General features: G+C 42.1%; 1 protein-coding gene across 1 annotated transcript in view; it reads right to left on the bottom strand.

Moving 5' to 3' along the window:
* Positions 1 to 1068: 1068 nt before the first annotated feature.
* LOC126391711 (collagen alpha-1(XIV) chain-like) overlaps positions 1069 to 9051 on the bottom strand; it is a 10816-nt gene continuing 2833 nt past the window's right edge. Inside the window, exons 4-6 of the mRNA XM_050046613.1 lie at positions 4309 to 4344; positions 1493 to 1559; positions 1069 to 1268 (exon numbers count right to left, since the gene is read on the bottom strand). Coding sequence (XP_049902570.1) covers positions 1069 to 1268; positions 1493 to 1559; positions 4309 to 4344 — 303 coding nt within the window. The remainder of the gene's footprint in view (positions 1269 to 1492; positions 1560 to 4308; positions 4345 to 9051) is intronic.

The raw sequence follows: 9051 nt of genomic DNA, 5'->3' as shown, positions 1-9051 counted from the left end.
GCACATCTCTATCTGCAATTATTATGATAGTCGTCTTTACACTTTTTTTTTTAAAGACAATTCCACCAATTTAGCAGTATCCACAATACAACCTGACCGCTAACAGTTCTGACTCAAGGGACATCGTTTAAGGCAATCTATCAATTTTTTTTCCACTCCTGCTGGAGCCACTTTTTTCCCCCACGTATGCAGCTGTATTCTCCAAGACTTTTAACAGACTTTGTTACAGGGCCAGGAAATGCATCTATATTATATCGATCTTGTGATGTGAGACTAGATATTATCTTAGATTTTGAATATTGTAATATCCTTGAAGTTGTCTTCTGTCATTGTGTAAATATTTTGTAAAAGCACCAATGGTCAATCCTACAATATTGTTGCAATACCGATGTCAAAGTACATGGTCATAAATATTGTGATATTTGATATTCTCCATATTGCGCAGCCCTATTTAATGTGTAAAATCAGCACATGTTTCCTTTAACTAAATTGAGATTCCTTCCTATAAACCAGTAACCCCTATTTGTAAGCTATGACAGAAAACCCAAACGCAGGGGCACCCTGGTGTCCCAGGGATTAAATGCACTGTCCATAAGACACAATCCCCAGTGTTCATCCCCCTTAGGCATAAAAAGCCCCCCCGAACAAAGGCTCCATATAGCCATGTCTCTCTAAACCATACCTCATACTCTTCTACACTGTATATTTTATTTCTTACACATTTTCTTTGTCATCTTATTTTCCAGTTATGACTATTACGATTTCAGTTCACACCATCACCTGCTCACTGCATCAAGGGCGGTCTAATAAACACTCAAATATTTCCTCACTCTTTCTCATGCTAATATAAACAACAGCATGCAGCCAGAGTGTCTAGACATAACCCAAACAGTGAAGGGCTGATAATGGATTGCAATCAGTCTGTATATTACTGAGAGAATGAGAGGTATATGTATGGAAATTGCAGAGTATATTTTTCCTCCGTCCGTCTCTCTCAATCACGACATTTGTTGTGCATCCTATAGATAACTCTGTCGTTACTCATAAACACATATTTAAACATCCTCATCACTCACCTCTCTCTCCTGGTCGTCCGTTCTGGCCGCTGGTACCAGGGAAACCTGGCCTGCCGGATGGCCCCTGCTCTCCCTGAGGTCCTGGGGGGCCTCTCCTACCCGGCTCTCCGGGTGGTCCGGGTACTGTTCGGATTGACACCGCTGACTGGGCGGGAATCTGGTTCAGTATGGAGTTGTAGCGAGACAGGTGGCCTGCAGGGAGGAAGAATTGGTGATAGTGTTAAATCATTTAGAATTTTCTTAAGTTTTGAGAATTTTCTAAATTTGTTTTTTTTATCATGAGACAATATATCACAGAGACAATAAGAAAAGACAATACATGAAGGCAGAGGAGGTCAGAGGAAACATTTCCAGCAAGACAAAATTGCACCTAATAACATGCTGGTGTTAATGTGTAAATATCACAGATTACTCACTCTGGATGAGCTGTTCACACACTTGCCGTGCGATGGCACGCACAGCCGCTTGGGACTGCACATCCCCCTGAAGAACAAACACAGAGCTCTCATGGTCTGATATTATACAACCACACAGGAGACAGATACCACTTTTCTGTTTGAGCAACCACAGGAACACAAACACCCAGACCAGTGGTTGATAAATTGGTGGGTGGGTGTTTTGTGGGTGTTTTAACGAGCGCACTCCACCTTTATTCCACACTCTGACGTCCCTCATATTTATGTGGCCAACAGATAGCACACTTATGACAGCAAAGTATTTGTAAATTACACAATTAAACAGAAATTAAAGAGGAGTGTCTAATGTAAAGTGCTGTAAAGATGCATTATGGGAAGTGTGGGAACCAGTGTTTTTGGCTCTTGACCCATACTAGGGAAAAAAAGTCAAATGTTATTTTTGTCACTGGACTTTTTAGGACTACAATATTAAATCACTGTAACACCCATAGATTTTAATAATGACTAGGTACAGGATGGTAATACCCCTTCAAAACAATATTACATTGAAAAGCTATTGATTTTGAGTCACTAAATTGACACTACACTGGTTGAGTGCGATGGAGTGAAGACTTGACTTTATCACACCTTTAAAAACCTTACATACATCTAAAAGGAACAGTCCACCCCAAAATCAACCAAACATATTTTTCCTCTTACCTGTAGCGCTATTTATCAGTCTAGATTGTTTTGGTGTGAGTGTAGTCTCGCCACCAGACAATCAGAGATCTCCACCTTCTGATAGTCTGGGGACACTCCTTTCTAAAGTGTGTTTAACACACCGGCGAAAACGGCCGGCAACAAAGCAACGCCTCTTGCATTTTTGAAAAGGACACGCCTTCTCGGAAATGTGCGCTCCCCCTTTTCTCGTCCACAAGGAAACAAACACACAGAGAGCTTGAAAATGGATGCCGAGAGATTTAACTCCGTTTTATCAAACGTGTGTTCAGTCCACAAGATTGTGGAAATGAAGGACTTACAGCGACTTGAGCCATTTTGTACCGCTACACGTGTTTCTAGTCGGACTATGTTTACGAGCACAAGAGTTCAGCGAGCCACCGAAGGACCGCCCTGCAGATTTACTATTGGTTCTGCAACGTAGGGAGTTTTTTTAAACTCTGAAATTGTATCCGCCCATCTAAACACAAAATCAGGGAGAAAGTCATCAGTCTTTAGTTAAGCAAAGCGTCTAAAGACTGACTTGTGAGTCTAGGTGTGAGTTGCTGAGGTTGGCAATATCGGCCATAGGGATGTCTGCCTTCTTTCAAATACAATGGAACTAGATGTTACTTGGCTTGTGGTGCTCAAGCGTTAAAAAAATACATTTGATAAACTTAACAACATCTCTACCTAGAAACCATGACCAAGTAAACTCAATTCAGTTTATAACTTAGTTTACTCAAGATAATCCACAGACCTTACTGTGAGCAGTTTCACATAGGAACTATTTTCTTGCTACTGAACTTCGCCCACAAACCGTATCACAGCGCAGAAGGAAGCATGCATCTACTGCTAGCTCACCTAGCTTCACTAAGCTAGCTAATGTCACTGCTCAGCTGAGGAGGACACCACCGATGTATACATCTCATGCGCATCATGAGCACGAGCCTCTCGTTAATGAGTAGATGCAGACTTCCTTCTGGGGAGTGATACTGTTTGCAGGTGTAGTTTGGTAGGAAGAATATAGTTCCTACTTGAAACTGCTCACAACAAAGGATGTGGATTATCTTGAGTAAGCAGGTCGTGATTTCTGGAAAGAGACATTGCTGCTGAGTTTTTCAAATGTATTTTTTTGGTGCTTTGAGCACCACAAGCCGAGTGCCATCTAGTTGCATTATATTCGAGAGGAGGCAGACATTTCTGCTGCTGATACCTCCAACAATTGGTAACTCACATGAAAACAATCTATATTGATAAACAGCACTAAAGGTAAGATGGATGATATGTATTTTTGATTTTGGTGTGAAATGTCCCTTTAAATCAAAAAGGTCTCACTGATAACTGATGTTTATAATAAATTCAACATCTGACACTCTCCTATTTTGCCTTACAGTAATCATCATCACTATTACACAATCATTGGATGTGGCATTTATGACTGTGTATATCACAAAAATGTATTAGGGGAAGAATAAGCTTTGTAGTAAATGTTCACTCTTCCCTCCATTTAGTTAAATCACTGTGTGAGGGAATTCCAGACTAGATGCACACTACAAGATACTAATAAGACTTTAACCAGCTTTATCCACAACTGGCCCACTCCACGAAATGCACAACACAGAGAGGAAAATCCTGCCATGTTTTTTTAAGAGACTTTCATGTTGAGTCTTCCAACAAAAATTAACTGCAGCGAGGTACAAATGTCCCTAACAGTTGATAAAACAGGACAGATACAGGAATTACAGGTTTGATTCAACTTGGCAAGTTGCGCGTCTCTCAAGCCCTCGGCAGTGATGGCCCAGCTACTGTGTCAGCAAAAATACAGGCCCTGCTCTGCTGCAAATTTGAACCATGAACACTGATTTGATTTGCTCTAAATGAGTTTGAGGGAGTGGAAGAAATAAATAAAGTGAATGCTTGTGTAAAAAGACAAAAAAGAAACAGTGAATGTGTACTAGAGGGTAATTCAGTTTCTTCAAAACAAGGCTGTGAAGCATTAGTGAGTAATAGTTTTGAGTTTTACCTCAGCAAAATAACAATATTACCACTGCAAAATGGAGCAGTAAAACATGATTTGCTCTAAACAGTGGTTTAAGTGTGTGAGTGGAATGACTTACTCGTTCTCCCTTATCGCCTTTGGTACCAGCAGGACCCTGGAACATAAAAGCACAGGAGGAGAATAAACATTTGACTGGGATGTGTACTCAGAAATAGCCATGCTCATCTCTCTTTCCCTCTCTCCTTTAACGTCCCAACCCCATTACTCTCCATCTCTCTCCTTTTCTTTATGCCTCGTCATCTGATCCAACAGCTGGTATGACTACATGCATTTAAATTTGTGTCCATGTCCTTTGTGTCGTAAAGACAACACATGCGCATAAGCCCCAAAGTGTCAGTGCCCACAAACAGAAAGCGAGTCTGTGCCTTGGATGGGCTTCCTTTCTGCTACTGCCAACGCTGTAAAACACACAGATGCATATCTGATCACAACGCACACGTACACACAAAAACCTGCCAAGCACGTAAAGCCGGTGAATGCATATCACAGTGTAACGCATTGTGATCCAGGGGCAAATAAAAGACAACTATTTCCTGGCCACAGAGCCATGTGCTGATATGATAAATATCAGTTTGATGTTGTTACAGCTTTTGAATAAAGGCTTGTTTATCTTGGGGGAAACATGTCCTTGACCACCGACTGACTGACTGTGTTGAGGGGGTTGGTTGTAATGTGTGTGCAGGCCTGGCATATCACAGAGTATGTGTATTATATTGCAGATGATACAAAGTCTGTGCCAACATTTGACACAGCCGCTGAATTGGAGTGAAGGTCTCCATAATAAATGTCTTCTCCTGGACCTCCTCCCTGTGTCTGAATCTGTGAGCCTTCCTGGGCATTTAAATGTCTACCCTCTTATCAGGGTGACATGGGAAAACCAAATCAAAGTGTGTGGGAGACACAGTAAGACAGGAGTATCTCTCATACAGATCTCATTTCTTTTATTAATTAATCAAAACTGTCTCTCCGCAGTGCCCTGTATGTGCAGAGTCTGAAGGGTCGATGTTTTTTCACTCTGAATGTTTTACAGTTCATCCGCAGGGGGAAGTACGTTTATGATGACTTTCCTCTTACACAGCGCTTCAGCGTGGACTGATAAAACAGTCACAAGAAGATTGTTGCTATTTTTTCTTTCGTAGCTGGCAAACGTGAGGTGGACTGCTCCCAAGTCAAGCAAGATAAATTAAGAAAAACCTTCAGGTGGTCAAGTTGTTGGAAATTCAAAAGCAGTATATTGTGCAGGTCAGACAGACACTTGGACTCATTTGCCACACACTCAGGACATCATCAAATGCTACAATAACTTGACGGACCGGAGGCCAGCTGTAAATACAAAGGTATTAGGAGGAAAAGGAAACAAAATTTAATCACCAAATCAAAGCCTAGTGAAGGAAGATTCTGTTGCTATCCACAAGGGACATCTGACAGTTCTGACTCTTTAAGACTTTGAAAAGTTGGACCAGTTGACCAAAGACCAGACAAACAGCTACAAATAAAACACATGTTCCGTTACGTATTATATAGTTTTATGAATATTCATCTTGATAGATGGAGCAGAACATTTCCAGATGAATTATGTCAAACCTTAAACAGGAAAGTTGGGGATTTTCCAGCCATGTCTTCTAAAAAATTACATTTACAACTAATCTGAAAAAGCGAATACTTTTTGAGGGAAACAATGCAGAGCAAATGACGTTTTTTATTAACATATTGAGGAAATGTTGCTAAATAATGTACCTGAAAGGTTGCAAAAAAATGTTGATACAGTTCTAGTGCAGAGGTCCTGCATTTTGTACGCCTGCTGTCCTCCCGAACCACCTCCTTGCAAAGACTACAGGGTACATTAATGTAGTGTATTGATATCTGAAAGAAACATTAACTATGAATATAATCCAGGCAGCACACTGCCACAACAATCTAATTAAGAAAGCAGTTTAGTAAAATCAATCCATCCATCCATTTTCATCCGCTTATCTGGCCGGGTCAAAGCGGGCCAAGCAAAGCACCCCAGACATCCTTCTCCCCAGCAACGCTTTCCAGCTCCTCCTGGGGGACCCCGAGGCGTTCCTAGGCTAGATGAAATATGTAATCCCTCCAGCATGTTCTGGGTCTGCTCTGGGGCCTCCTACCAGTGGGACATGCCTGGAACACCTCTAATGGGAGGCACCCAGGAGGCATCCTGATCAGATGCCTGAGCTACCTCAGCTGACCCCTTTCGACGAGAAGGAGCAGTGGCTCTACTCCGAGCTCCCTCCTTATGTCGGAGCTCCTTACCCTATCTCTAAGGCTAAGCCCAGTCACCCCACACAGGAAACTCATTTCGGCCACTTGTATCCGTGATCTCATTCTTTTGGGCACTACCCCGAGCTGATGACGATAGGTGAGGGTTGGGACGTAGATGGACCAGTAAATCGAAAGCCTTGCCCTCTGGCTCAGCTCCCTCTTCACCGCGACAGTCCAGCACAGCACCCGCATCACTGCAGATGCCGCACCAGACCACCGATCCACCTCACACTCCATTCTACCCTCACTCGTGAACAAGACCCCGAGATACTTGAACTCCCTCCCTTGAGGCAGTAACTCTCTTCCAACCTGGAGAGGACCATCCACTGGTTTCCAGCAGAGAACCATGGCCTCAGATTTGGACATGGTAGCATAGTAACATACAAACATAATTTCTTGGAAACAGGACTGGGATTTTACATTAGTCAGTCGGACATGAGCTCAAGTAATTATAGTGGCAGGAGTGCTTTAAGTTCTGTGACTCATTCCCATTCTTATCTTGCCTTGGAAGGTATAAATCCACCGTCCTTCAGCAAATTCCTCAGTGCAGTGGGACAAATGAGGCACTTTTGTGTCCACCTCAACAAAACTTCTAGGACTGACTTCCACATCTTAAGGTCAGCTACAACACGATGAAACAAAATGCTAAAATTTCCCTGCAGATTTAAATGGCTGCTTTTTCAGATAAAACCCACTTGTTTAAGAGGAAAAATATTCTCTTGCAGCAGAAACCTGGAGACGGGTTGCAGGGGGCAGAACGAGCACTGAATCAGCAATTTAATGTTGAGGTGAAGTTTGAACCTAAAAGTTTAAGATGTTTAAGAGATTATGGCTCGGGAAAGTGAAATTGAATTTCTTTTTTTTTTGTCTACGCCTGTGTGTTTGCTACATGTGCATACATTCACATGGGGTGTCTGAGTCTTCTAGGTCCCAGAGATGAGGCAGATGTGATCTCTCACTGCTTTTTCTGTGTATGTGTGTGTGTGTGTGTGTGTGTGTGTGTGCGCGTGTGTGTGAGGGGGAGAGAGTGTCGGTAAGTGATTTATAGCTCTCCCTCTCTGAGCCAAACTTTGCTGCTGGCCTGCGGAGCTGACCCAAGACTAGATTAGCTGTCACCAACATCACGGTATCATCTGTTCCTGTTAGCATTACACAAAGTTTGGAACCCAACATCTTCTCCTCTGTGTCCTTCTCTGTGCTTGTGTTGTGTCACTTGCACATCTTTCGTCTTCTTCTTTTGCAGAGCTCGACAAACTGACATGCTGTACTTTAAGAATCAAAGCTGAACAGTCATATGTTGATTTTCAAAAGATTAAAAAATCCTTAAATCCTAATTAAACTTATGAGATGTGTCTTTTTGATACTCTTAAAAGATAAGCCGTATCAACACAACTAACTTCTGACAGAATGATATCTTTGTTATTATGAGGACTGCGTCCAATACTAACAGGCTGCTTCCAGTCAGGAGAAGAGAGATCAGAAAGTAGAACAGGACAAGGAGAAAAACAAACAATCTGTGAAGCATGAGCTTCTTGTCAGCGCTGCAATCGAACCACAATGTTATTTATATTTAAACAAAGCTGTAACTTTGTGATGCAGTTTGAGATTATTGCTCTCCTGTAAATTTAGGGAGGCATGATGGGAGGAACACATCTAAAGAGAAGTCAGAAGGAGTAGAAGGTGGAGAGGTCATGTCCTTCGCTGCGTCTGAAATCGCATACTATGCACTATATACTTTTGTGTCAATAAACAATAGTATGTATCTTTTCAGATGCACTGAGCTGTAATTAACTTGTCAGTTCCTCAGAGCCTCCTTACCAGTTGGAGACATGTAACTATGGTAACCTGTGCCAGCTCTACCCACAATTTAATTCAATTCAAAGTAGATTCTTATACTTAAATTAAAGCGCTACTGACGTCACAGAGTCGTCTGTGTCTGTTATGACCGTGGTCGTCTCCCACATTTTATTGTGGGATGTTCATGCTGGTGTAGTGTCCAGTGTTTGCATACTGTAATGTACCCGATGACAGACAGCAAGCTCCTGGACCAAGTGGTGGGAATCCCCTTGATCCATCCTCTTTTTTAGGGTCTCACGTACCCACACAGATCTCCATTTCCCTGTGCCCAACAAACCATTTGCAGACAGCCTCTCACCCTCAACCAGAGCTACAGCTAGTACCCTCTGCCGCAACATTTTAGGAACTAGACACTAGGTGGTATTTTTTTGCAACCTGCAAAACGCTTTCTGTCTGATCAGAGTTAACACTCATATATTAGATATGATCAATATATCCTTATTAGCAGGCTATGTACCACAGTCTTTTAAGGTAGCTGTAATTAAACCTCTACTAAAAAAGCCCACCCTGGATCCAGAGGTGTTAGCCAACTATAGACCAATATCTAATCTTCCCTTTATGTCAAAGATCCTTGAGAAAGTAGTCGCAGACCAGCTGTGTGATTTTCTCCATGATAATAATTTATTTGAGGAATTTCAGTCAGGATTTAGAGTGCATCATA

The sequence above is a fragment of the Epinephelus moara genome, chromosome 6 (genome assembly GCF_006386435.1).
Source record: "Epinephelus moara isolate mb chromosome 6, YSFRI_EMoa_1.0, whole genome shotgun sequence".
In the NCBI taxonomy this organism is placed as follows: domain Eukaryota; kingdom Metazoa; phylum Chordata; class Actinopteri; order Perciformes; family Serranidae; genus Epinephelus; species Epinephelus moara.
This window is presented reverse-complemented; position numbering and strand designations above follow the sequence as displayed.